This window comes from Apium graveolens, chromosome 2 (assembly GCF_009905375.1).
Source record: "Apium graveolens cultivar Ventura chromosome 2, ASM990537v1, whole genome shotgun sequence".
In the NCBI taxonomy this organism is placed as follows: Eukaryota; Viridiplantae; Streptophyta; class Magnoliopsida; order Apiales; family Apiaceae; genus Apium; species Apium graveolens.
This window is the reverse complement of record NC_133648.1, coordinates 158,723,576-158,751,190: the sequence shown is the minus strand read 5'-3', so window position 1 is coordinate 158,751,190 and position 27,615 is coordinate 158,723,576. Positions and strand designations below refer to the sequence as shown.

At 36.7% G+C, this 27,615-nt stretch overlaps 1 protein-coding gene and 1 non-coding gene across 2 annotated transcripts; one reads left to right on the top strand and one right to left on the bottom strand.

Moving 5' to 3' along the window:
- Window positions 1–4,363: 4,363 nt before the first annotated feature.
- LOC141709529 (small nucleolar RNA R71) lies at window positions 4,364–4,470 on the bottom strand. Its single transcript, XR_012570100.1, has one exon. It is a non-coding gene; the product is annotated as a small nucleolar RNA R71 (small nucleolar RNA).
- Window positions 4,471–16,529: 12,059 nt separating this feature from the next.
- LOC141707950 (ATP-dependent DNA helicase Q-like 5) lies at window positions 16,530–26,643 on the top strand. Its single transcript, XM_074511404.1, has 19 exons — window positions 16,530–17,934; window positions 18,033–18,086; window positions 18,726–18,838; window positions 18,944–19,156; window positions 19,250–19,328; window positions 21,444–21,497; window positions 21,610–21,684; window positions 21,843–21,896; window positions 21,982–22,026; window positions 22,113–22,207; window positions 22,295–22,421; window positions 22,744–22,842; window positions 23,073–23,128; window positions 23,208–23,310; window positions 24,300–24,428; window positions 25,243–25,406; window positions 25,709–25,733; window positions 25,830–25,945; window positions 26,070–26,643. The coding sequence occupies exons 1-19, from the start codon at window positions 16,570–16,572 to the stop codon at window positions 26,155–26,157; spliced, it is 3,054 nt and encodes a 1,017-aa protein (XP_074367505.1). The 5' UTR covers window positions 16,530–16,569; the 3' UTR covers window positions 26,158–26,643.
- The last annotated feature ends 972 nt before the right edge of the window (window positions 26,644–27,615 follow it).

The following is a 27,615-nucleotide window of genomic DNA, read 5'->3' as shown; positions in this document are numbered from 1 at the left end:
CTACTAGTACTACATCATCAATGACAACATTTTCAGAAATAATCCTGCCATATCCCATTGTGAATCATTTGATGTTGTCTCCAAAGGTCACCAATGGGCCAGCTTTCTCCTCAAACTGTGATAGCAGGGCCTTATCACCTGTCATATGTCTGGAACATCCACTGTCAATGATCCATATGACTTTATTCACTTTGCCCTGCACATAATGAGATTCAGGTGTGTTTAGTGACCCAAGCAGTGTTGGGTACTTTCTTCTTGTTAACTGATTTAGCAGAAGTAGAGTGATTTGTTTCAGATAAAATAGAGTTCAATGATTGTTGTGCATTTTCCCTTTCTGATGTAGACTCAATTTTTGTTTCCTTAAGATCTACTCTCAGTTTGTGGCAACTTTTCATCACTTTTAAGTTGCAAGGGATGCAATCAAACTTATCACAGAATGAGTAGGGTTCATTTAAATCTGCTTCATTGTATTTGCAAGTTCCTTCTGTTGGCTTACTAACACCCTTTTTACAAAGGTGAGTTAGATGATTTGTAGAGCCACATTTTCCACACTTCTTGCCTGGAACATCTGCAATATATGCCAGATTATTGCTTTTGGTTATCCCCTTTCTCCTATTTCTATTTTTCTTCTTCTTTCTTGCATCTTCAATCTTGGTTTCTTTGACAGGAGTCTTGGTACTTTGATTGTCCATAAGATTTTCTTCAGGCTTAGAAGATTGAATTAAACTTGCATTTTTCTTTTCATTGTCCTCATCTGCAATTTCTTACTTGATGATCAATTCTTCTTCACTGAAGTTTACTTCACAAGTCTTAAACACAAGTGACCCACCATTTCTCAGCATTGCTGAAATATTTTCACTCTTTGTTGCTTTTCCTCTGTCACCAGTGTTTTTCTTTTTGTTGTTTAAGGCATCATAATCAAGACCAATAGCAATGTTTGCACATGGTTTGTTTTTCTTCCGGTACTGACCAACCAATTCAGATGCATTCTTGAAGGACTTCAACTTTACTTCACTTTTCTCCAATTTTTCCCTTAGCACAACCTCAATCTCATTTGCACACTTAAGCTTGTTTTTCAGATAGCCATTTTCTTGTTTCAAGGCTTCAAGCTCCACTATCAACAATTCAGCTTCTTATTTTTCACTTTCAAGCTTCTCATTTAACTTTGTTAATCTGCTAACTTCTTCATTAGCAGCAACCATGCTTGTATGAATGTGAAACATTTATGTGCTCATCTTTTCAACAGTTTCCTTATATTGATTCACATTTAAATCAGTGGAGGTAAGAGTTGGTACCTGTGATTTAGATGAGGATGATTCTCCTTGCTCCAAGGCCATGAGTGCATAGTTTCCAAGTTCTTCATCTTCATCATTTTCAGAGTCATCCCAACTTTTACGTTCTGCAATATAAGTTTTGCTTTGCTGTTTCTTCAGAAGAGCTTCATACTTTGCTTCAAGTTCAAGATAAGCCTTATCTTTCTTTGCCTTCTTGGGTTTCCTGCATTCTGTAGAAAAGTGGCCTAGTTCATCACAGCTGAAGCACCTTATATTAGATCTGTCAACGGATCCAGTTGTATAACAACTCTTGCTATCAGAATGGTACTTCATTTTCTCTTTCCAGCTGTTGTCTTTGTTAAAGGACTGTCATTTACTTTTGAAGTATCTTGGCTTCCTTACTCTAATGTTAGAGAATTTTCTAGCCACATAGGCCATTGACTGATCTAGCTCATCCAGTTCTTCAAGAGTATAGAACTCATCCTTTTTCAATTCTAGTATGACTTGCTCCTGTGAATCAATTGTTCTCTGCTCGCTTGTTGAGGCAACTGGAATATGAGATCTTGGTTCATCATTAGATGTTTGACCTTCATTTACTATTAAAGCACTTGAACCATCTACAACATGTCCTTGCCCAGATCTCAATGATTGCCTTTAAATCATCTCTAGTTCATAGGTTTTGAGAATTCCATATAGAACTTCCAGAGTTATTCTGCTCAAGTCTCTCCCTTCCTTGATTGCTGATATTTTCTGTTCCAAATGGTCAGGGAGAGTAAGCAAGAACTTCAGACTCACCTCTTCAGCTTCATAGAATTTGTCATGAAGCTGCAAGTCATTTATCAGCTTAATGAATCTTTCAAACACATCAGTAATGCTTTCCTTAGGCTTAGCCATGAAACCCTCATATTGTGAAATCAGTATCCTTCTTTGATTAGATCTAACCTCCTCAGTTCCTTCACAGAGTATTTCAATCTTCTCCCATATTTGTGATAAGTGGCATTTTATACCACTTAGAACGTCTTAAAATGGCTTAAATTGGTGTCTTGAAATCAAGTATTTTGTGTATTTGATGCGTTTTTCTAGTATTTATGCATTTCAGGGTTTTAGTTGCATTTCGGGGGAGGAATCATCAAGAATAAGCCTTGGCATGTGTTCACCATTGCGAGAGGAAAGAAACGGGCAGATTACGGTGAAGAAACGGAGCAAAATCAGATTTTTTTCCAGTAGAGGTCTAAGCGCCCACTCAGCATTGCTGAGCGGCCGCGCAGCAAGCTGAGCGGCCGCGCAGGGTCGGGAAAAAAGACAAATTATTTTAGGACTTCTACTTCTGTTTGGTTTCCACTTCTATGTAATCTGAGTTTTATGGGACTATTATATAAGTAGATTTGAGATGTTTTCACAAGGGGGATTAAAAAGAAGATTGTGTTTTTATGCAAGAAGAGAAGGAGATAAGGAAGAAGACCGATTTAGCACACCGCAACGAAGAGGAAGCATATCTTCTTGTGATTCTTGTTTCGTTGTAACGTTGGATGCTAGTTTTCTTGCTTTGAACTTATTTACTCTTGTGACGTATTCTGTTTTAATATAATTAGTTTAGTTATTATTTTCTTGTGTTTGTTTATCATGATTTCATATGAACCCATGATGACGATAAGTTCTATTATGGGCTAATCGTGATCATGGGGTTGCAACGGATTTATTATGGAATTCTTTAGTTAATCATTTAATACTTTAGTGTGTGATGATTGCATGATATCTAGTATTGGTTGTGCGTATTCGTCTTATGTGCGTCGCGAACATATAAGATAGGGTGTTAATCTCTTGTGAAGCGACGGTGGATCTTGAGATTTAGAACTTACCATGCTAGCATAGGTTCATGTACGTTGTGCATGATTAGTGGGTAACTCTAACAGTTTTATTTTCCCTATGTAATCAAAAGGAATAACTTGTGCTTAAATCGTTGTGTTGTCAATTTCTGTAGACATATAGGAACTCAACATAATTGATGACTATTCAACTTCTAACTTAATTGTGGATGCTTGGTAGAATGGTATTAGTACAATAAAAGTTGGCTTTTATCAGTTTCGTGTTATTCAATTAATATCATCAATGTCACATGCTAAAGGTAATAACAATGGCTATAGAAGGAAGTAATAATGAAGTTGTGATCTCATGAGTGTTTTATTATTGATAAATTGAAGTGTTAGTTAAGTGATTAATTAAGTAGTTAATTATAGTTAATATTTAATCAACAATTTTAAGTGTTAGTGTCTTAACATTGAGAAGTAATCATACATTGGTGAGTGAGTTTAATTAGACAATAATTTAGTCTGAGTCTCTGAGGGAACGAACTAGAAAATATTCTATATTACTTGCGAACGCGTATACTTGCGTGAATATTAGCGCGTGTTTTCGCCCTAACAAGTTTTTGGCGCCGCTGCCGGGGACTCGGCGTATTTGTTTAGTTTATGTACTTACGATCATTGGTCATTAGGACTCAGTGATTAGGACGTAGTAGTTACTTATTTTTTCCGGTTGTGTTTCAGGTACTTTAGCAAGCGTTTATGCAAACTCGTTCTCGTGCTCGCAAGAGGACTTTAGATACAGCTGAGGAGACAGACGAAGTTCTTGATATTCCGGAGAAGTTAGATTTTGAGGATTCGGATTCAGGAACTGAGCAGAAAGAACCAGTAAACATGGGATATCGTATTGTTCAAGCTGATCCAGCTCTTATGGATTTTTCTCGGCCTAAAATTGATGACATTCAGTCAAGCATCCTTCATCCGACTATTCAAGCTAACACCTTTGAAATCAAGCCGGGCACTATTCAGATGGTGCAGAATTCTGTTTCTTTTGGAGGAGCGGCAACTGAAGACCCCAACATGCACATAAGGAATTTTGTCGAGATCTGCAGCACTTTTAAGTATAATGGCGTGACTGATGAGGCTATCAAGTTGAGGCTTTTCCCATTCTCAATGAGGGACAAGGCTAAAGACTGGTTACATTCTGAACCAGCTGGGCCCATCACTATGTGGCAAGATCTTGCACAAAAGTTTCTGGTGAAGTTTTATCCGATGGCAAAGACTGCTGCTATGAGGAGTGCTCTTACTCAGTTTGCGCAGCAACCTACAGAATCTATGTGCGAGGCTTGGGAACGCTACAAGGAAATGTTGAGAAAATGTCCACATCATGGAATGCCGGATTGGATGGTGATCACTGGTTTCTATAATGGTTTGGGGGCCCAATCTCGGCCCATGCTCGATGCAGCAGCTGGAGGCGCCTTATGGGCTAAAAGCTATACTGAGGCGTATAATCTTATAGAGACGATGGCTGCAAATGAGCATCAAAACCCAACTCAGAGGATGACGTCAGGCAAGGTAGCAGGTATTCTGGAAGTTGATGCAGCCACCGCTATTGCAGCCCAGCTCCAAGCGCTATCAATGAAGGTTGATTCTCTGGCTACATATGGAGTTAATCAAATAGCTATGGTTTGTGAGCTTTGTGCATGTTCTCATACTACGGATCAGTGTTCTCTTGTCAATGAATCTGTTCAGTATGTGAATAATTATCAGCGACAACAGCAGCCTGTGCCAGTGACCTATCATCCTAACAACAGAAATCATCCAAATTTCAGCTGGGGGAATAATCAGAATGCTATTCAGCCACCATATCAGCAAGGAGTGAGTAAACAGTTTAACCCACCTGGATTCCAGCAACCACAGCAGTATGCTACAAGGCAATCATATCCTCAACAGGGAAGTACAGTTGTACCTACTAGTGCTGATTTTGAGGAACTTAAGCTGTTGTGTAAGAGTCAGGCGGTTTCTATCAAGACCTTGGAAAATCAAATCGGTCAATTAGCCAATGCAGTGCTCAATCGTCAACCTGGCACTCTTCCCAGTGACACGGAAGTACCAGGAAGGAAGGAAGCTAAAGAGCAAGTCAAGGCTATTACCTTAAGGTCTGGAAAAGTGGCTGATGCTGAAAAGGCAAAAGAAGTAGAAGCTGAAATTAGAGATGAAGAATCTAAGCAAAAGGAGAAAGCGGCGGAACCAAGGAAGACTACTGTTGAACACACTCTGCCTGAGGCTAATACAGGGGAGAAACAGCTCTATCCTCCACCACCTTTTCCTAAGAGATTGCAGCAACAAAAGCTGGATAGACAGTTCGGGAAGTTTCTGGAGGTGTTCAAGAAACTTCACATCAATATACCTTTCGCTGAGGCTCTGGAACAAATTCCTAGTTATGCGAAGTTTATGAAGACTATTCTTTCAAGGAAGGTGAAACTGGATGACCTTGAAACCGTTGCTCTCACGGAAGAAAGAAGCAGAACAAAAGTTACCACCAAAACTGAAAGATCCAGGAAGCTTCACCATTCCTTGCACCATTGGCAATCTGACTTTTGACAAGTGCCTTTGTGATTTGGGAGCAAGCATTAATCTGATGCCGTTATCGATCTTTAAAAAGCTGGATCTGCCTGATCCAAAACCCACATACATGTCGCTACAATTGGCTGACCGTTCCATTACTTACCCAAGGAGCATAGTTGAGGATGTGCTCGTCAAGGTGGATAAGCTCTTCTTTCCTACAGATTTTGTTATTCTGGATTTGAGGAAGATAAGAAGATTTCCATAATCTTGGGAAGGCCTTTCTTGGCTACTGGACGTACCTTGATAGATGTGCAAAAAGGTGAACTTACTATGCGGGTCCAAGATCAGGATGTGACCTTCAACGTATTCAAGGCAATGAAATTCCCTACAGAAGATGAGGAGTGCTTAAAATTGGATGTGATTGATTCTGCGGTTACTTCGGAACTCGATCGCATGCTAATGTCTGATGCATTGGAAAAGGCCTTAGTGGGGGATTTTGACAGCGATGATGAAGATGGCAACGAGCAATTACAATATCTGAACGCTTCTCCCTGGAAGCGAAAGCTGGACATACCATTTGAATCTCTTGGTACTTCTGACCTTAAGAATGCTGAAGGGAAGCTCAAACCATCAATAGAGGAAGCACCTACCTTGGAGCTCAAGCCATTACCTGAACACTTGAGGTATGCTTTTTTAGGTGATTCATCTATGTTACCTGTTATTATTTTATCTGACCTTTCAGGTAGTGAGGAAGACAAGCTCTTAAGGATTTTGAGAGAATTCAAATCGGCTATAGGATGGACCATAGCAGACATCAAGGGGATAAGTCCTTCATATTGTATGCATAAAATTCTGCTAGAGGAAGGTAGTAAGCCAACTGTGGAACAGCAGCGAAGACTGAATCCCATCATGAAGGAAGTGGTGAAGAAAGAAATTCTGAAATGGCTGGATGCAGGCATCATTTATCCTATTTCTGACAGCTCGTGGGTGAGCCCCGTACAATGTGTACCTAAGAAGGGAGGTATCACTGTGGTCGCAAATGAAAAGAATGAGCTCATCCCTACTCGAACAGTTACAGGATGGAGAGTATGCATGGATTATAGAAAATTGAACAAAACCACAAGGAAGGATCACTTCCCTCTTCCATTTATTGATCAGATGCTTGACAGATTGGCGGGTCATGAGTATGTTTGTCTTCTGGATGGTTATTCCGGGTATAATCAGATTTGTATTGCACCAGAGGATCAGGAAAAGACTACCTTCACTTGTCCATTTGGCACGTTTGCTTTTCGCAGAGTTTCGTTTGGGTTATGTGGCGCCCCGGCCACTTTTTAGAGATGTATGATGGCTATATTCTCTGAAATGATTGGAAATAACGTCGAAGTGTTCATGGATGACTTCTCCGTCTTTGGACACTCATATGATGAATGTTTGAATAATCTGCGCGCCGTACTCAAAAGATGCGTGGAAACTAATTTGGTGCTCAATTGGGAGAAATGTCATTTTATGGTGCGTGAAGGCATTATCCTTGGGCATAAGGTCTCTAGCAAGGGTCTGGAGGTGGACAAGGCCAAGGTGGGAGTCATTGAAAATCTTCCCCCACCTAATTCTGTGAAAGGAATCCGTAGTTTTCTTGGTCATGCGGGTTTTTATCGGCGATTCATCAAGGACTTTTTAAAGATATCTAAGCCGTTGTGCAATTTGCTTGAGAAAGATGTGCCTTTCAAATTTGATGATGAATGTTTGGCAGTATTCGAGACTCTCAAGAAGAGTTTGATCACTGCACCAGTTATTACAGCACCAGATTGGACAGAACCGTTTGTGATGATGTGTGATGCGAGTGATTATGCGGTAGGTGCAGTTCTGGGACAGCGCAAGAAAAACCTCTTCCATGTGGTCTACTATGCGAGTAAGACTTTAAATGGTGCCCAATTGAACTACACCACTACTGAGAAGGAGCTTTTGGCTATAGTCTTTGGTTTTGAGAAATTTCGATCGTATCTACTTGGTACGAAAGTAACAGTATTCACTGATCATGCAGCTATTCGCTATCTAGTGTCCAAGAAGGATTCGAAGCCGAGACTCATTCGTTGGGTGCTTTTACTTCAGGAATTTGAGTTAGAGATCAAAGATAGAAAAGGTACTGAGAATCAAGTAGCTGACCATCTCTCTAGATTGGAGAATCCCGATTCTACTTCACAGGATAGGACGTTAATCAATGAATCTTTTCCGGATGAGCAGTTGTTTGCAATTCAGGAGGAAGAACCATGGTTTGCAGATATTGTAAACTATCTCGTCAGCAATATAATGCCTCCTAATTTGACATCCGCTCAAAAGAAGAAGTTTCTGCATGAGCTGAAGTGGTATATGTGGGAGGAACCATATTTGTTTAGACAGGGAGCTGAGATGTATCTCGTTCTGTGAGACGGAGGGGATATTACGAGACTGCCATTCCACGGTTTATGGTGGACACTATGGTGGTGAGAAAACGGCAGCTCGTATTCTGCAAGCAGGTTTTTTCTGGCCTACTTTGTTCAAGGATGCTCATCAGTTTGTTTTAAGGTGTGATCGTTGCCAAAGAGTGGGAAATTTGTCAAGGAAGGATGAGATGCCATTAAATGTGATGCTTGAAGTCGAGGTCTTTGATGTGTGGGGAATCGATTTCATGGGGCCTTTTATCTCGTCTTGCAATAATCAGTACATCTTGCTGGCAGTCGATTATGTCTCAAAATGGGTTGAAGTTAAAGCTTTACCAACAAATGATGCAAAGGCAGTGCTAAATTTTCTTCATAAGCAAATTTTCACAAGGTTTGGAACACCTCGGGTAATCATAAGTGATGAAGGATCGCATTTTTGCAACCGTAAGTTCACTTCTATGATGCAGCGTTATAATGTGAATCATCGAGTAGCTACTGCCTATCATCCGCAAACAAATGGTCAAGCGGAAGTGTCTAACAGAGAGATAAAGTGCATTTTAGAGAAGGTTGTTTGTCCGTCAAGGAAGGATTGGTCTTTAAAGCTCGATGAAGCTGTTTGGGCTTACAGAACAACATACAAAACTCCACTTGGGATGTCACCATTTCAGTTGGTGTACGGTAAGGGATGTCATCTACCTGCGGAGCTTGAGCATAAGGCCTACTGGGCATTGAAGAAGTTGAACCTGGATTTAGATGCAGCTGGTAAGAAAAGAATGCTTCAGCTTAATGAACTTGATGAATTTCGACTTCAAGCGTACGAGAATAACAAAATGTATAAGGAAAAGGTGAAGAGGTGGCACGATAGGAAGCTACATCCTAAGTTATTTGTGCCAGGGCAACAAGTTCTTTTATTCAACTCTCGGCTCCGACTTTTTCCTGGGAAGTTGAAATAAAGGTGGTCTGGACCTTTTATTGTCAAAAATGTGTTTCCACATGGAGCGGTGGAAATTTTTGAGAATGATCTGGACCAAGCATTCAAGGTTAACGGTCAGCGGTTGAAGTACTACTATGGGGACATGGCAAACCGAGAAGTGGTTAGTGCCATTTTGTTGACTACTTGAGAAGGGTACGAAACGTCAAGCTAATGACGAAAAAGAAGCGCTGTGTGGGAGGCAACCCATGAATTGTTGTTACAGGAACCCTTAGAAGTTAATAACCTATCCAAAAACATAAAAAAATCAGAAAATAGGGGCTGAAAAAAAAAATTCAGTGACCCCCTGAGCGCCTGCTCAGCTTTGCTGAGCGACCGCGCAACAAGCTGAGCGCCCGCTCAGCTTTGCTGAGCGACCGCGCAGCAAGCTGAGCGCCCGCTCAGTTTTGCTGAGCGACCGCTCAGGGGTCGAGTACCAGAATTTTTTTTTACAGCTCAGAAAAATCAAAAAAAAAACACACAAAAACAGTTTTAGCCCATAAACCCACGATTTGTTCCCACTATCCCATCATTTTACCCCTTAATTCCCAAACCCTAATCTAATCCACATCCTATATATACATACACCTATCCTACATATCTCCCACAAAACTTCCTACACTTAAACCCTCTCACAAACATCAAAAATCAGTTCTTACACACTTTTATTCACGAATCAATGGCACCCAAGAGAGCACGCACTATTGATAGCAGCAGCACAGTTCCTACTGTTGATTCATCGAGGGGTACTGCTGCAAGGCCTCGGTTAACTGACAGAGCTGCGGAGGAGGAGTACACTAGGCTGTTGGGGAAGCCGATTCTGAAGGAGAGGGGGTTTTTACCATCGGGGAGGGATGGTGAGTTGTTGCCCATGATTGCAGATAAGGGGTGGATAGCTTTTTGTGAGTCACCCGAAGCGGTACCGATGAGTGTTGTTCGCGAGTTCTACGCGAACGCGAAGGCCGAAAAGAATGGGTTTTCTGTGGTCCGTGGGCTGACGGTTGATTATCATCCTGTGGCGATTCGCCGTGTGATTGGACAGCGAGAGAGGAAGCCCGAGGAGGAGAACTGGAATGAAAAGACTGCTGAGGATTTTGACTTGGATTTGATTTATGCGACTCTCTATCGACCGGGCACAGTTTGGACCTGCAGGACCGGCACTAATGAGTATCGTCACTTTCCGGCGATCGCCATGAACAGGTACGCCCGTGCATGGAATGCATTTATTTGTGCTAATATTTTGCCTTCTTCGCATGCACACGAGGTCACAGTTGAGAGAGCACAGTTGTTGTGGGGAATTCTGAATGAGGAATACTATGTGGACCTTGGTGAGTTTATCTACCAAGGAATTCTGAAGTTTTTGAGGGGAGCGAAGCATATGAACATCCCTTATGCATCTACGGTTACGAAGCTATGCCGAGCAGTGGGAGTGAACTGGCCGGCTCATGAGCAGTTGCAGTTGCCAGCAGCTTCGATTGATTCTGGCACTCTGAATGGGATGCAGGAGTGGACCGGTGGTGAGCCTGAGGAGCATGGGCTGGGTTATCGTCTTCCAGGAGGGCGTCCAGCACGAGGTGCTACTATGGCTAGGCCAGGGCGTGATGAGGCTGGTTCTTCGAGAGCTCAGGAGGGTGCTGGGATGGTTGATGCCCTATATAGGAGGCTTTCACGGCGGATGGATGCCATGTATGAGACGCAGAGCAGGTTTGCTCAGGAGCTCACCCTTGCGTTAGGGACTGCTTTTCGAAGCCTTGGAGCTGATATCCAGTGGCCAGTTTTTGGTGAGGACTCTGCATACCCGCCGCATGATACTCCACCCACTGAGGGTGATGATGATGATGACTCCGAGTAGGTATACCCTGTGTTCCTTTCTACTACTTTCACTGAGGACAGTGAAGATTTTTAGTTTGGGGGTGGTAGTTAAGGAATATTGTGTGTGTGTCATATAGTTGCATATTCATGATAGTTTAGTTCATATAGTTGCATAATTTATGCCATATAGTTTTTTTTGTTATGAATGTCATGTAGCTCATGTATTTACCATGATCCCTTTTGTAATGATTTATCGACTGAATTGTGATATTGATGCGAGTGTAGTGATAGCATTAAAGTGATATTAAGTCGTGTAGGTTGATATGCATGCTAGAAACAATTGTAAGTCCACTAAGTCTTAGAGAATGCGTAAGGGCTAGATTGTTGTTATGATTTAGCTGTTTTCAAGGTCAATCTACTTATTATGCTTAGAATTCGATTATAGGTTCTTAGTGATAAAGGCATGAAAAAGAAAAAAAATTGGAGAAAAAAATATGGAAGTTGTTGCTAGTTGTGGCTAGGCGTCAAATGGCTAGTAGCCGGCTCGCATATGGTGTGAGTAGTCTAGGGTTGAACAAGAAGGAGCGAAACGCACTTGCTCAGAAGATAAAAAAAAAAAATTATTTAGTTTATGCATAATTGATCAAGAGTGTGCTCTTTGGTATTCGAGTTATTAAGTTCTTAGGGGACTTTGTGCCTAGTGACCTAAGGCTTTTAGAGTCTGGGATCCGCTAACCTAACGCTCGTTACATGGATACCATTGTATAAGTCTTTTGTGGACCTCACTCATTGCACGGTCAAATAAGTATTTGAGTTGTAAATAAAAAGCACGATTCCGTAATAAGCTCCAGAGTTCTTGTAGTGTTGTATATCACTTTGTGCCTAGAATTTTTTATTCTTTGTATAATCGTAGGATTGCCTTGAGGATAGTCTAGTCATAGTAATTGGTCTAGTTCCGAAGCATATCTGTTAAGCATTTGCACACACCACATTTCTGGCTGTATGTCCGTTTGCATGAGTTTATTGATCTTTAGTTGTCTAACTGCATTCGTTGAGATGTGGCAATTTGGTTGGTTAATTGTAGTAAGGGGGATCGCTGCATTTTCATATAGATTGCATTCATGCATGTTTTTATTTGTTTTTGAGTCTGTGACGCTTGAGGGCAAGCATCGATTTAAGTTTGGGGGTGTGATAAGTGGCATTTTATACCACTTAGAACGTCTTAAAATGGCTTAAATTGGTGTCTTGAAATCAAGTATTTTGTGTATTTGATGCATTTTTCTAGTGTTTATGCATTTCAGGGTTTTAGTTACATTTCGGGGGAGGAATCATCAAGAATAAGCCTTGGCATGTGTTCACCATTGCGAGAGGAAAGAAACGGGCAGATTACGGCGAAGAAACAGAGCAAAATCAGATTTTTTCCAGTAGAGGTCTGAGCGCCCGCTCAGCATTGCTGAGCGGCCGCGCAGGGTCGGGAAAAAAGACAAATTATTTTAGGACTTCTACTTCTGTTTGGTTTCCACTTCTATGTAATCTGAGTTTTATGGGACTATTATATAAGTAGATTTGAGACGTTTTCACAAGGGGGATTAAAAAGAAGATTGTGTTTTTATGCAAGAAGAGAAGGAGATAAGGAAGAAGACCGATTTAGCACACCGCAACGAAGAGGAAGCATATCTTCTTGTGATTCTTGTTTCGTTGTAATGTTGGATGCTAGTTTTCTTGCTTTGAACTTATTTACTCTTGTGACGTATTCTGTTTTAATATAATTTGTTTAGTTATTATTTTCTTGTGTTTGTTTATCATGATTTCATATGAACCCATGATGACGATAAGTTCTATTATGGGCTAATCGTGATCATGGGGTTGCAACGGATTTATTATGGAATTCTTTAGTTAATCGTTTAATACTTTAGTGTGTGATGAGTGCATGATATCTAGTATTGGTTGTGCGTATTCGTCTTATGTACGTCGCGAACATATAAGATAGGGTGTTAATCTCTTGTGAAACGACGGTGGATCTTGAGATTTAGAACTTGCCATGCTAGCATAGGTTCATGTACGTTGTGCATGATTAGTGGGTAACTCTAACAGTTTTATTTGCCCTATGTAATCAAAAGGAATAACTTGTGCTTAAATCGTTGTGTTGTCAATTTCTGTAGACATATAGGAACTCAACATAATTGATGACTATTCAACTTCTATCTTAATTGTGGATGCTTGGTAGAATGGTATTAGTACAATGAAAGTTGGCTTTTATCAGTTTCGTGTTATTCGATTAATATCATCAATGTCACATGCTAAAGGTAATAACAATGGCTATAGAAGGAAGTAATAATGAAGTTGTGATCTCATGAGTGTTTTATTATTGATAAATTGAAGTGTTAGTTAAGTGATTAATTAAGTAGTTAATTATAGTTAATATTTAATCAACAATTTTAAGTGTTAGTGTCTTAACATTGAGAAGTAATCATACATTGGTCAGTGAGTTTAATTAGACAATAATTTAGTCTGAGTCTCTGAGGGAACGAACTAGAAAATATTCTATATTACTTGCGAACGCGTATACTTGCGTGAATATTAGCGCGTGTTTTCGCCCTAACAATTTGCTTGGCAGTGTCACAGTTAACAATATTGTTGTACATCACAGTGTCAAGTGACTCAATCAATATTAATTGCAAGCTGCTATCAAGGGAGACTTTCTCCTTTTGAGGGTCTAAATACTCAGCCGGATCTTTGGGAGCATAATGAGTTGGTATGACCATGTCTCCATCTGTAGATTCCTCAACTCTTACCATAGGAATGAAGGGTCCATTCTTGAGGATTTGAATATAGAATGGATTGGCCATCCTGGTAAACAGCATCATTTTCTTTTTCTAAAGAGTGTAGTTAGCTTTGTCAAAGGTAGGAATTTTGATGCTACTGATTTTCTGTGTATTCATTCTTCCAAGATCTTGAATCTGTTTACTTTCAGATTTTGCTCTGATACCACTTTTTAGGTAATGAATCACACACAGAGGGGGGGTGAATGTGTTTTTCTGATTTTAGGCTTTTCTTGAAGGTTAATGGTTGAACAAAGTAAATTAAATCTTGTATAGAAAAGTGTTCATGCGGAATATAAGCTTGTAGAAAATAAAGAACACAGATCTTCAAAACTCACTTAATTTTTGTATTAAAAATTAAGATATTTTGCTACAAAATTTCTAAGCTCTTTGAAGTTAAAAAGCTCAGCTTCTTCTCGAGAGTGTTACAAGAATTTTGATCTAAATTATTACTTCTAACTAGAAGACCAGTGTTAACTTTATATCTCAGTTAACTGCTAGTTTACACAATAGATAATAAACATGCTATTAACTTTTCTAAACTGTCACTTGTCATTTCTATTTATAGAAAAGCAAATCTTCCATTTCTGGCTTAGCATATCTTTGGCATCCCGTGTTTACTTTAATCTTCCTCTGTCAGTTAATCTTTGCCATTGATCTTGCACACTCTTCAAGCTGCTTTTTGTAGACTTGTCAATCCAGCTGTTGGATTGTTTGTTGATTGTTTATCTTGAATATTGAACTGATCTGCAATTCTGTACTTTGAGAATGTACTTCGAGATCTTCAGTTTGAATTAATAGAACACTTGACATTTCGATTAGTACATAAGTTTATCGAGATCTCTAGCACTCCATAATGAGTTTGGCTTGTAGAGGTCTTCAGCTTGTCGAGATCTCTAGTCTCTATATATTCACTTTGACATGTAGATATCTCTGAGTTCTCTAATAAATATAGACTTGTCGATAACTCTGAGTTCTCTAGTGAATGGATGACTTGTCGATATCTCCAATCTACAGTTGTTCAAATTGGCTTGTCGATATCTTCTTGAGTTCTCGAGTAGCTTTCCTGACTTCTCTACTCCCGGTGGATATTGCTTATCCGTCGAGTAATGATGGCTTATTCGTCGAGTAGACATTGCTTATCCATCGAGTAGATGTTGCTCATCCATCGAGTAGATATTGTTGATCCATTGAGTAGACACTGTTCATCCATCGAGTAGAAGTTGCTCATCCATCGAGTAGATATTGCTCATTCGTCGGTACTCTCTGGAGTTTGAATGACTTCTCGATAAGCCATTCTGGAGTTCTCGAATGACTTCTCTATAACATTAAATCTGTGACTTGTAGAGATCTTGACTAATTTTAGTCGTTTTTTAATAAATTTATACATGTATAAATTATTTATACATGTATATATACGTTTTGATTTGATTTCATAGAATAATTTTAGTCGTTTTTGAATAAATTTGTTAGCAATTATTTAGTGTTATCTAGGAGGAAGAAGATCTCCAAATATAATATGTATTAATTTATTTTCTTCGAATATGTTTATAGAGTTAAATTTTTTAATTTTTACTACATATCATAGAATAATGAAAACTAAAAGATATAGAGTTCAGTTTATAATTTAATAAAATAGTTTCTATAGTATAAAAAATTAAATTTAGTGAATAGAAAAAAATAAAAGCTTTGATTTATAAAGAATTGTAAAATCTTAAAATATTAGATTGCATCAAGTTTATTTAGCTATTTTCGTAATAATATTTAATCTTGAAAAACACTTTAATTTTGTTTAATATTTATTCAAAATAAAAACAAAATTGGTGATAATCAGTTTAGATTTTAAATCTCCCACTAAATTCGATGATAGTAAAATTATAGATTATTTTGAATATTATAAAATACTCAATTTTTATTTATAACATTATAGTTTTATATTTTGTTATGTTATTATATACTTTGCATTCATCGTACCTATTTGATTTTATACCTTTTTTATTTTAATGAATTTTTTTAGCGGTTTCACTAAATTCCCTTCACAATTGATAGTTTCATTTTCAATTTATGGATGTACTATTTTACACATTTTTTTTAGTACTAAAAAATGTCATGTTTTCTATTTTTTTTGGAAATAAATTTTTAATGATCAAAATACAGTAAATGTACTTTTATATCAAATAAATAATATTTTTATATATTGTGTACAACTGCATTTCTAAAATCTAAGAATCTTATTTCTCGTCAAAATATGCACATTCCCGCATGATACCATTTTTCAAGCTACGAAAATTATATATAAATAAATTTTTAATTAAAATAAAAATTTCCTACTTACAGTAAATTAGCATCACTTGCTAACTAAAAAAATTTGACAACAAAATTAAAATTTATTAATTTAAAAAAATATATAAAAAAACATGACCTTACTAATAATTTTCCATTTATAATTACCAATAAATTTTATTACCCAGAAAGCCATTTCATCTGGGTGACATCCCCGTTTGAAGTGGCGTCCATATGTGCTATTTTTTGAAATTAAACGTAAAAAAGTGTTAAAAAAGGGATGGAGGTTGAAGATGAGTGTAGTAGTGGTGTACGGGTGTAGTGGTGTGTAATGTGTATGAGTGTACTTGGATAATTTTCTGATTTATTAATAATTATTTTTAATCCAAATTTTGAATTATTAAAATTTGTTTTAGAAGTGTTTAGAATTTGGATGCAATTAAAAATTAAATAAAATTATATTACAAAAAAATTGTAATTATATTAAATATATGATTTAATATTTTTAAAAATAAATAATATTTATTTTAACTTTATTATAAATATCTTTGCCCCCAAATTCTAACACAAAAAAAGGCGGGAAGAGAAAACATATCACTCCATTTCTTCCCCAACCACTCAATGGCGGCGATGGATTCCGACTCAGATTCCGGCACCTCTTATATCTCAGCAACCCCGCCACGTCATTCCTCTCCCCCACCACCACCATCATCACCTCCTTGCTATTCTTCTCCGCCGCAACAACCACCCGCAAGATCAAACATTCTATCTCTAACCAAATGCAAACCCAAATCTAAAACAAAGCTCCCCAACACTTCCCGCCCAATTTTAAGGCCTAAACCCAAAAATAACTCATCTAAGCCCAACCCTATTCCAGTTCAACCCGACCCATTACCCGACCCACTTCCCTCTTCTTCAATTAAGCCTGCAAGTCTCCAAGATTTGCCTTTTAGAATTATCCAGCCTTGTTTATTTGATCAATGTGAGAATGAAAGGGTTTCTACTACTCGCTTATCAGTGTCGAAATTTGGGTCTTTTTCGAAAAAGAATGTAGCTTGTCTCCATTTTGAATCTACTGAAGATGATAAAGGTTGCGGCTTTGCTCCGTGTTCGATAAAGGGTAAGTCTTGTCTTAATTCTGAATTTACTGAAATTGATAAAGATTGTACCTTTGATCCTAAGTCTTGTTCCAATTTTGAATCTACTGAAAATTATAAAGATTGTAATGTTTCTCATTCGGGTTCGACAAAGCCTAAATCTTTTCTTAATTTCGAGTCTGATGGAAATGATAACGATTGTGCTTTTGCTCCTTCGGTGTCGAGACCTGAGGTGGGAAAAGGAAAGTCAGGTGTTTGTGCTGAGAGTGTGGTTAGACCGGTAAGGAAACACCCTAATTTAATTAGTAGTAGTGGTGATTTTATGCAGCCGGTTAAGAAAGCAAAATGTAGCAATGAAGGGAACTTTGTGAAGCTTAATATTAATGGCTACGGACGGAGCAAATTTACTTATAAGAGTAAAAACAGGAACTTTAAGTCTTCGAGGAGGAGGAATAAGAATTGGAATGGTAGAGGTAAAGATGGTAAGGAGGAAGGGGAGTTTGTGGAAGACGAAGGTTTGGTTTTTGAGAAGAGAGATGAGGTGAAAGGAAGTGCAAAGATAAGGGGGGATTTTGAGGTTTTGGTTGAGGAGGCGGTATTGAGTGTTAGAAATGAGGCATCGGACGAGAATTTGGTGAAGCTATTGAAGCTTACTCATGGGTTTGATGAGTTTAGGGATGGGCAGTTGGAGGCAATTAAGATGGTACTAGATGGAAAGTCAACTATGTTGGTTTTGCCTACTGGTGCAGGGAAATCTTTGTGCTATCAGTTGGCTTCAATGGTTTTGCTAGGGATTACACTTGTTGTTAGTCCTTTGGTTGCTTTAATGATTGATCAACTCAAACAGCTACCACCAGTCATTCCTGGTGGTCTTATATCTAGCAGTCAAGTAGGCCTTTCTTCCCCTTCTATATACGCTATTTGCATATGCGTTGATGTTTAAATAACAAGCCCCGTTTCTGACTTGGAGCCCTCTTATGATTGTAGACACGTGAAGAGACTGAGGAAACGTTAAGGCTGCTACAAGAGGGTGCGTTGAAGGTACATTTATAGTTAGTCACATTTTTAATGCTCTTGTTTGTTTTGATGTTTACAGACATGAATCCCTCTGAAAGATTATCTTAAATTTTTCTGTTCAGTTTAAACATTTATGTACTAGGATTGTTGCGCGCTATCCGTTGCGTCGTATAATATAAAACTTAACCTTTAGATATTGATTATTTTAAATTATAACCGTTCCCATTTGTTGTTAGAGGTTTCGGTTTAACATTAAAGAAACTACTCCATATATGTTTTTGTAATGGTTTTCCATTCTCTATGGGTAAATTAATCAATAGTTATTATTTTTCCAAAAAATATATTGTGTCATTCTCAGAGATCCAATATAAGATGTTGACGAATGTTCAAATTTATATCGCATTTGTATTGGTCAACGCATTGAGATGTTACTAATATTCTATACGCTGGAAGATATGCACATTATTCATTTGGTTGTATTTATTGAATGGTGTATTGAATTCGATACACAAACAGGAAAAATATCATGCAGTAAGGTGTAAACTTGGTGCAAACCTATATAATTTATAAAAAAGAGTATGTAGTGTATCTCATTTCATCTTTTTGAGAGTTACTTTCTACAAATTCAAGCACAGCTAATATTACTTGACACTTTTGGATCAGGTCCTTTTTGTTTCGCCGGAGAGATTTTTGAGTAAAGAATTCATATCTACTTTTACTAGCGGCACACTAGTCTCGCTTGCAGTGATTGATGAAGCCCACTGTATCTCAGAATGGTGAGCCATATCTGGACCATATTCACTAATCTCAACTGTGATCTGGATGCCCTATATTCTTGTAAATTGCAGTATAATTTAATGATGCTCAAACTATTGTGGCAGGTCCCATAATTTCCGACCATCATATATGAGGCTTAGGGCATCCTTACTGTGTGACTGTCTTAATGTCAAAAGCATTCTTGCAATGACCGCAACAGCGACCAAAAAAACACTGCTTGATGTAATGAGTGCGTTGGATATTCCTCCTACAAATCTCATCCAAGCAGCCCAATTGAGGGAGAACTTTCAGTTATCAGTATCTATAAGCGATAACAGGCAAGTGCCTACATATTAGTGATTATAGAGCTTCCTTGTTATATATGCTCATTTTTTGAGTAAATATATGTTACAACAATTTGATCATAGCAGGATGAAACATCTGATGGCACTTCTCAGGTCCTCTCCCTATAAAGATATCACTAGCATCATTGTGTACTGCAAGTATAAGGTTTGTATTCTTTTTCTTTTTTATGTGTGTCTGTAAATTTTTTCCCTATGTTTAATGGTGGTACAGAACTTAATGAGAGTGCTTCAGCATTACTTCGGAGGATGTTATTCCTGTCGAATTTCAGTAATTTAAATCCAAAACATGTCTATAATAAGAATTAATTGCACTTTGCACCCTATTATTATGTTTCAAAAACAAATTTGTACCAGAATTTTGGAAAATTCAGTTTGCACCCCTACACTTCAAGTTTGGGATTCATTATACACCCCTTTCCAAAATTTTGTTGAATTGGGTAGGGGTAAAACCGGAAATTCAGCAAAAATATTAAGTAAATTAATTTCATATCTTTTAAAATAATGTTAAAAATTGAATTTTGATACAACATTGTAAGTTTTTAATTTTTTAAATGATAATAGTAATTTTAGTTTTGATTTCATTTTATATTACTAATGCTAGTATTTTGTAATTCTACAAAAAAATATTTTAACAATTAATTTTGATTATATAATTAAATTTAATTAAGTAGAGTAATAAAATTTTGAAATTGATATTAAAAAAAATAAAAATCGAATGTAAAATTAATAGTGCTATTTGAAAATAAAAAAATCATTATTTTATAGTTGATATAAAATAATATACAATTTTTAATAATATTTGAACAAGTTAAATTTTATTTTTGATTAAGTATATTGTTGAATTTCCGGTTTTACCCCCACCTAATTCAACAAAATTCTGGAAATGGTGCATAATGAATCCCAAAGTTAAAGTATAGGGGTGCAAACTGAATTTCTCAAAGTTCTGGTTCAAATTTGTTTTTGAAACATAGTAGTAGGGTGTAAAGTGCAATTTACCCCTATAAAAATTGTGATTCGAACTTTGCAATTTATGTAACAGACAAATTGTGGTGAAATAACAAATGCTATCTGGAACGTTGATGTCGAGATAATATCTCGTAACATGTATGCTGAGAGAAAAGTAGCAATGGAAGAGTATTGAGGACCGGAGAGGATAAAGTAGTGTTAATAATTTTTGATACGTATATGTAAATCCATACATGCTACTCGCATTATATCTGGATTTTTTGTATAGAGAATAACATACATCTTAGAGCTTTAACCTTTGCAATTTATTTAACAAATAAATTGTAGTGAAACAACAAAAACTATTTGGAATGTTGATGTCAAGAGAATATCACATAAAATATGTATGCTGAGAGAAAAGAAGCAATGGAAGAGTATTGAGGGCTAGAGAATTAAGAAGTGTTAATAATTTTTAATAAATATCTGGGATTTTTGTATAGATTTACATACATCTTAGAGCTTTGAACCTTGCTGAAAGCAAACCTTTTTGTTTCCAGAAAGCTAGGAACAGACTCAGATACGGTGACACGGGACACGGGTACGGGGACACGGGGATTCGCCAATCGCCAAAGAGTCTTGGATACGGACTCGGCAAATAAAATAATAATAATTAATATTTATATATATCTATATTCATGATAAGATTTGTATATGTGAAATACTTCACATTTTTATTATAAATCATAAGTTATAACAAGTAATGAAAGTTCAATTCTTCAAAATAAGTGGAAAATTTAATTATAAACTCAGTCAACATTATGTTCATCTTTTTTAAAAAGAGCAATCTCATTTAGCAAAAAAAAAAAGCAATCTCCATCTCTGGTTAGTCGAGAGAAAAGTTTCTAACTGTTAAAACACTTTCCTCCACATGTGATTAAGTTTATATAGTGGCGGGCCAGGCTTTTTCTAGTTGGGCTGGGTTTTTCTAGTTGGGCTGGGTTTTTCTAGTTGGGTAGAGTCCGAGGAGTGTCGCCCCCGAGTCAATGGCGAGTCCAACACTGTTTTTTGTGCCGACTTGCCACGTGGCGAGTCCAATACGCACTCAGGAGAGTCAGGGCCGAGTCGGAGAGTCTGGAGAGTCCGACTCGCATACGGCAACCAAAATGAAGAGTCCGTGCTTCCTAGCCAGAAAGTCATTGCTTTAATTACACAAATGACAAGTGTTGAAGGATATATGCCTTCTTAGCGTGTTAGTATCTGTTCAGTGTTCAGGGTTATGATAACTGACATCTTACTCTTTGGTATGCATCTGTAGTATGAAACCGACACAATAAGCAAATTTCTAGCTGATGGCAATATCAAGGCTAAGGTTAGTGTTTGATGTACCACAATGTGCTCCTGATATTTACTATTATTACTATTATACGATGTGACAATACCTAATATGAATAATAATGATGTTAAAAATATTTTACATCTAGAGTTATCACAGTGGTCTTACTGCAAAAGAGCGAAGCCGCACACAGGAATTATTTTGCTCCAACAAGATAAGAGTGGTATGTGGATACAGTTATTGAAATTCCTTGCTTGTTAAAAAAAATATAATTTATAAGATATCTCCTTTTACCTGATGTTAAACGTATATATTATTTATTTCTTTATCTTCCTGTCCAGTCCTTTCTTTTTCTTTATGTGTACTGCTCCTTTTTTGAAGGTTGTAGCGACTGTGGCATTTGGTATGGGGCTTGACAAGAGTGATGTTGGGGCTGTAAGAATTAATAGTCTAATTTTTTGTGTGAGAATTCTGCTACTTTTTTAATATATATTCCCCCCTAAACTTAAGTAATCTCCAGGTAATTCACTATAGCCTGCCAGAAAGCTTGGAAGAGTATGTCCAGGTTGATATTCAGTTTCAATACTAAGAGTTAATTATATATACTCTTATAGCCATAACTTGATTGGGTATATGATTCCATTTTTTTAGGAAATTGGTCGTGCTGGACGGGATGGGAGATTGTCTTTCTGCCATCTTCTTTTTGATGATATCACATATTATAGACTTCGTAGTCTTATGTACAGGTAGCTGACTTATTGCCTATTCATCACTGCATTTTAGTTCATATGTGTTGATTATCAGATTTGGTAATGATATTCTGTGATTTGCAGTGACGGGCTAGACGAATATGCAGTAAATAAATTCCTACGTCAAGTTTTCAGTAGTGATGACTTCCCTGGGAAAGTTTGTTCATTGCCCAAAGAATCATTATCTCGCAAATTTGACATGAAAGAAGAGGTGCATTCCATGATTTCCTTTGTAGCTTTCATATATAATTTGCAGAGCAAAGATATTTATGGCCCTATCTGTCTCGCTTTACATTGATACAGTCATTTATACATTCCAAAGGTTAATTTTGATTTGCATTTAGCATGTCATTCAAGTTGTAGCTTTGCCATGGAACATAATCCTTTGGCATTAAGTGTATATTTTTTGCCTTTGTTCTGCATTAAACGTTTTAACAGTAGAAATGCTTGGATCATGATAATTAATTTCTTAATCAGCACATTTATTTTAGCACCATTCTCTAGATGTTGAAATTCCCATCTGATCGGCACAGGTTATGCTTACGATTTTAACACGCTTGGAGTTGGGCGAAGTGCGCTACTTGCATTTACTTCCAGAAATGAACATAACTTGCTGCTTGAATTTCTATAAGGTGTGTTTTAAAGAGTCTGTTCTATACTCTTATTGTCCATTATTATAACTTTTGTGCTTCTTTGGCCATTGTCTTGGTGGTTTATCCACTGTCCGAAGTTGTGTTTACAGTTTACTATGATTAGCACATATTTTGAATATAAAACAATAATTTCTCATCTATTACATTTGTGCTTTCTGATATTAATTACTTGTGATCAATGTAACTCGTAATAATTTGCATAACTGCAGACTCCACCTGCAGTATTAGCTTCAAAGGATATTTTTGTTGCTGCAATTATGAAAAAGTGAGTATACTCGTTGAGTTGATTATTTGAATAATTGTGTGGTTGGTTACATAAAAGAATGGTGTAATTATATTTACAGGTCAGTAACAAAGGATGGGCAATATGTGTTCGACATACCCGCTGTAGCAAGTAGCATGCGTGTTCCAGCTATGGACTTAATAAATCAGCTGCAGTATCTTAAGGTTTGAAATTCACATACAAACCTAAATTTGTCAGATATTTTTTTAAGTGTTGATAATTAATGACGCGTTTTAGGTTAATCACTCTGTCTTCTCATTCTACTAATATTTGTAGTATATTTCTTGAACTGCATTTTTGTCTTCGCCAAGGGCTGAAGAGGTTCATTGCGAACACGGATCTATGTATATATTGTGTGTGTGTTGAAAAATATTCCTTTAATTAAGAAAGTTTGAACCTTTGCAGAGTAAAAACCGTAACGTAAGATTGCATGCAAAGCTCAGCTAATTAACTAAACTTTAATTACAGTTAGAAGGTGTTGGGTACATGAATTATTTTCCACTAACCATGTTACTATTTACAACCCTGTTAGGGGCTTTACACATAAATTCCTTTATTGATTAGGCCATATGGTCAAACAAAATTTAGACACCCAAAACTACTTGTGTTAAGTTTTCTACTCTCTTACTGTTTACTTCTGCTCTTACAATATGATGATTCCATGGAATGATGAATGTTAACTTATGGTATACCAGAGTAGTCTTTGGAATACTAAGATTCCAGACTAGTAATCCAGAAGAGTAGACGTAGTGGTAACTTGTTAGTTTGGTTGGAAGTCGCGGTTTGTCTGAAGTTTGTGAGTGCTTTCCTCAGTATTTTTATTAATACTGTTTCACTAGCCTATAACATATTCTGCGTACAATTTTGTTGATGTTCTTTTTGTATATGTGTTTTATATACAAAACGGTGATGCTCGGAGACAGATATTAAGAATGATCTTTTACCCTAGTGCGCTGCTACTCTGAAGTAAATGATTGATCGTAACTGCTTCATGGTCGATTATACTGTTTTTTCTTATATAATGTTAAATTCTTCTGGTTTACTTCTATACCATTTTATGCTTCGTCACTACTATAGTTTGCAATTTTTTTTCAACTTTCCAAAGTGAATTCAGTTTCATTTGATTACATGTTTTACTTTCACCTTATACTAGTTGAAGGGAGAAGTTACATATGAATTGAAGGATCCAGCATATTGCTATACAATATTGAATTCGCCAAAGGATGTATGCTCACTTACAGAAGATCTTACGAAGTGGTTAATGGAGGTCGAGAGTTGCAAGGTGATTAATATATTAATTAATTTCTTGTTTTAGTCATTTTTGACAAGCCCGGGTTAGGGACTAGCTGCAGAGTGCAAATGTTTCTTTTGATAGTTTCCAGACCAATAAAATGTTATGTATCGATGTTGGACAAGGTTAAGAAAGGGTTGTAAACATTGGATAGAACCTATTTCCGCGGTCAGGGGTAACACAACTTAATCCTCGGATCTATTAAATATCATTAATTCATAATCTTCAAGAGTTCATTTACATAGAACGATTACATCTCCTTATTTAGGAATAAAAACATATCAAGGGTCGCAAAAATCATCTCGATTCCTAATACTTAACTATTGCAACGAATCCAAAATCTTAAAAGTTGATTGTAATCTTTTTTATCTCAATCCTAGATTATCCCTCTTTTTTATCTCAATCCTAGAATATTCCTGATAGATATATCAATATGCCTATATCTAGAGGGTATTATACAAAAATTAACTATATTCAATAATTACTGCTGCGCATCATGCATTACCTTGTCACATGTTCATGTTAAGCTTCTATGTGTTGCCCATATAAAAGTGCATCTACTCTGTAACTCTATCTTATGGTGCAGTCTGTAGGTATAATAGACTTAGCAGTATTTAAAATACTAGAATAATATTCAGCATAATTAGGAGTTCAGGCCGCATTGGCTGATCACTAAAGGATTTTGTCGCAATTGCAAACCTTTTCAACAATTATCAATCCTCATGAATGCTATCAGAAAATTCTGTTTTGCAGGCTGTTTTATTACTATTTTCTCTTCCACTTATATACAATCACTTTTCTGTAGGTTAAGAAACTAGATGCAATGTACAATGCTGCAGTCTTTGCAGTGAAAGAGTGTAATAAAATGCTTGGCTGCAATGATTGCACACCATTTTTACAAAAGAAGATTTTGGAATACTTCGCGGCAGATGATGGTGATGAAATCCCAAATAAGATGGGTCAAAGCAGGTTTGTAAAATTGCTTTGGTCGAACACTTGTGAACTAATACGGAGCCAGGATCCATTTTCATACTTACTAGTTACTAAGATACATCATTCGGAAACCAGTATGAAAAAGGGCAATCCCTGGTGTTTATCAACAAATTGTAATTGTACTGGAAATAGAGGTCAGGTTGCCACACGGGCAGAAATAATTACCGAATAATATATGCATTACATTAACACAATAAGTTACATACACTAATTGTGACAAATTTCAATTTTTTCCTATAATTTTTCCTTATTTTTTATTTAATGGTTTGTTTTTGCAGCCCCTTTTTGCGATCAGATATAAAGGTATGGCTTGATGTGTCACTTGTTCTTGCTGTTGCATGAAGGAATTTTAGTCAAGTGAAAAAAGGTTATATGTTTTTCTTTTGTGTGGCGTGATAGGTTTTTCTGCAGAGTAACAACCATGCCAAGTTTACTCCCAGAGCTATTGCAAGGATAATGCATGGGATTGCTAGTCCAGCCTTTCCTTCTTCAATTTGGTCCAGAACTCATTTCTGGTATATTTTAAATTTCTAGAAATCTGTGTTAAGTACCTGTCTTAATTTTTTTAAGATTATTTGGTCAATTTGGACTTTTAGATTTAGTTAAAAATCACGTGGCGATGCTAATTCTCTATTGCAGGGGAAGGTATGCGCAGATAGAGTTCAAGGCGGTTATGGAAGCAGCTAAGGCGGAACTTCTAAATATTGTTGGGAAGGATGTAATCTAGTGATTAACTACGCAGAAAGATGTCTCAAGAGGAGGCTAGTTCCAACAAATGGTAGATATCCACAGATGGTTTATTATAGCACCAATGAACTTTAAAACTGGCTCTTGCGTATAACCTAAAGTTGCAAGTTTGCAAGCAGAAATTGCGAGATTGAATATAGGGACAACATCCAAGTGGGCATGCCCTGAAGTTATGTTACACAAGGTACACGAAAAAACAACATTAGATTATGTTATGTTGCCCGTACGATTGATAAAGGCATTGTATTGAGGGTTAGATGGTGTTAGCACACTGCCGCAGCATAAAGAAAATAGAATGTCGCCCATTTCGTTAAATTAATGACAGTGGTGTAGATGCTGTTATTGGATCTGTACAATGTATATAACCTTATTTCATCTTATGTATTGGTGTCCCTGATGTGTTGTACATTAAAAAAATACAATAAAATTCAGGTTTATATACAAAAATTTGTATGTGTTCAATAGCAGCATGCAAGCAAGTTTTATAGTCTCATGTAGATCAGTAGTAGATGTACATGTGATCATAGACGGAATCAATCGGAGGCTAACCTGATTGTGGTTGATTTTTAAATTTTGTAGATTTTTTTTTAAAAAATTTGTAGTTTCGGCTCTTTCAGGTTAAAACTAATGGAGTAGTTAGCTTTAATATATGCTGGAAATCTGGTGAGCTGAAGCAAAAGGAGTAGCTAACTTTGATTAATGGTGCTTTTAGATGAGCCAAAGTGATGAATATTAAATCTGTATGTGCAGAATTTAACATGGGTTTTGTCACCATTTCACAATGCACATGGTGAAGCAACTTCAAGATTTGGCTTATAGCAAATTTTATTAATTACACACTAATTTCTATTATTATTTTCTTTTTAAGAAAGATGCCTAATTTTCATTAAAGCATCCATCCAAATTTTAATTAATATATATGGGTGTAATATTAATAATGCCTGCCCCATAGGGATAGTGATAGTAGTATGGACCCAATACAATACAACCATTTATTTAGTCAAATGTGACAGTAAAATTATTAATTAACCATAAAAAACACAGTGTTGCAGAAGCCCATGCCATGTGAAGTAGAAAAAAGAATGCGCAGAGCAATGACAATGCAATTACATTATTTAGCAATCAAATGGCCCTATGTCAGTTACCGTTAAAAAGATAACTTTTGTATGTGCATCTTCCTTCTCTGTACCCAACACTTTTACTGCATTATCCCGAATGAAATTATTTATGGTGATATGATATGTTACATTTTGATTTTTTCGTTTTTATTATTATCACTTCTACTTCGTTATCCCGAATAGTAGTTATTTATCGCGATATAATATGCCACGTTATAAATCGTGATCTTTTCATTATTTTTATCACACTTTAATTACGTTATTCGTAGTTATTTATCCCGATATGATATGTTACATTGTAGATCATGATCTTTTCTTTC

Excerpts from the sequence above, each read along its gene's own strand:
- LOC141707950 (XM_074511404.1), top strand. The coding sequence starts at position 16,570 with ATGGCGGCGATGGATTCCGACTCAGATTCCGGCACCTCTTATATCTCA. Across the intron at positions 24,429-25,242 it reads TGGAGGTCGAGAGTTGCAAG|GTTAAGAAACTAGATGCAAT; the intron begins GTGATTAATATA and ends ACTTTTCTGTAG. Across the intron at positions 25,734-25,829 it reads TTTTGCGATCAGATATAAAG|GTTTTTCTGCAGAGTAACAA; the intron begins GTATGGCTTGAT and ends GTGGCGTGATAG.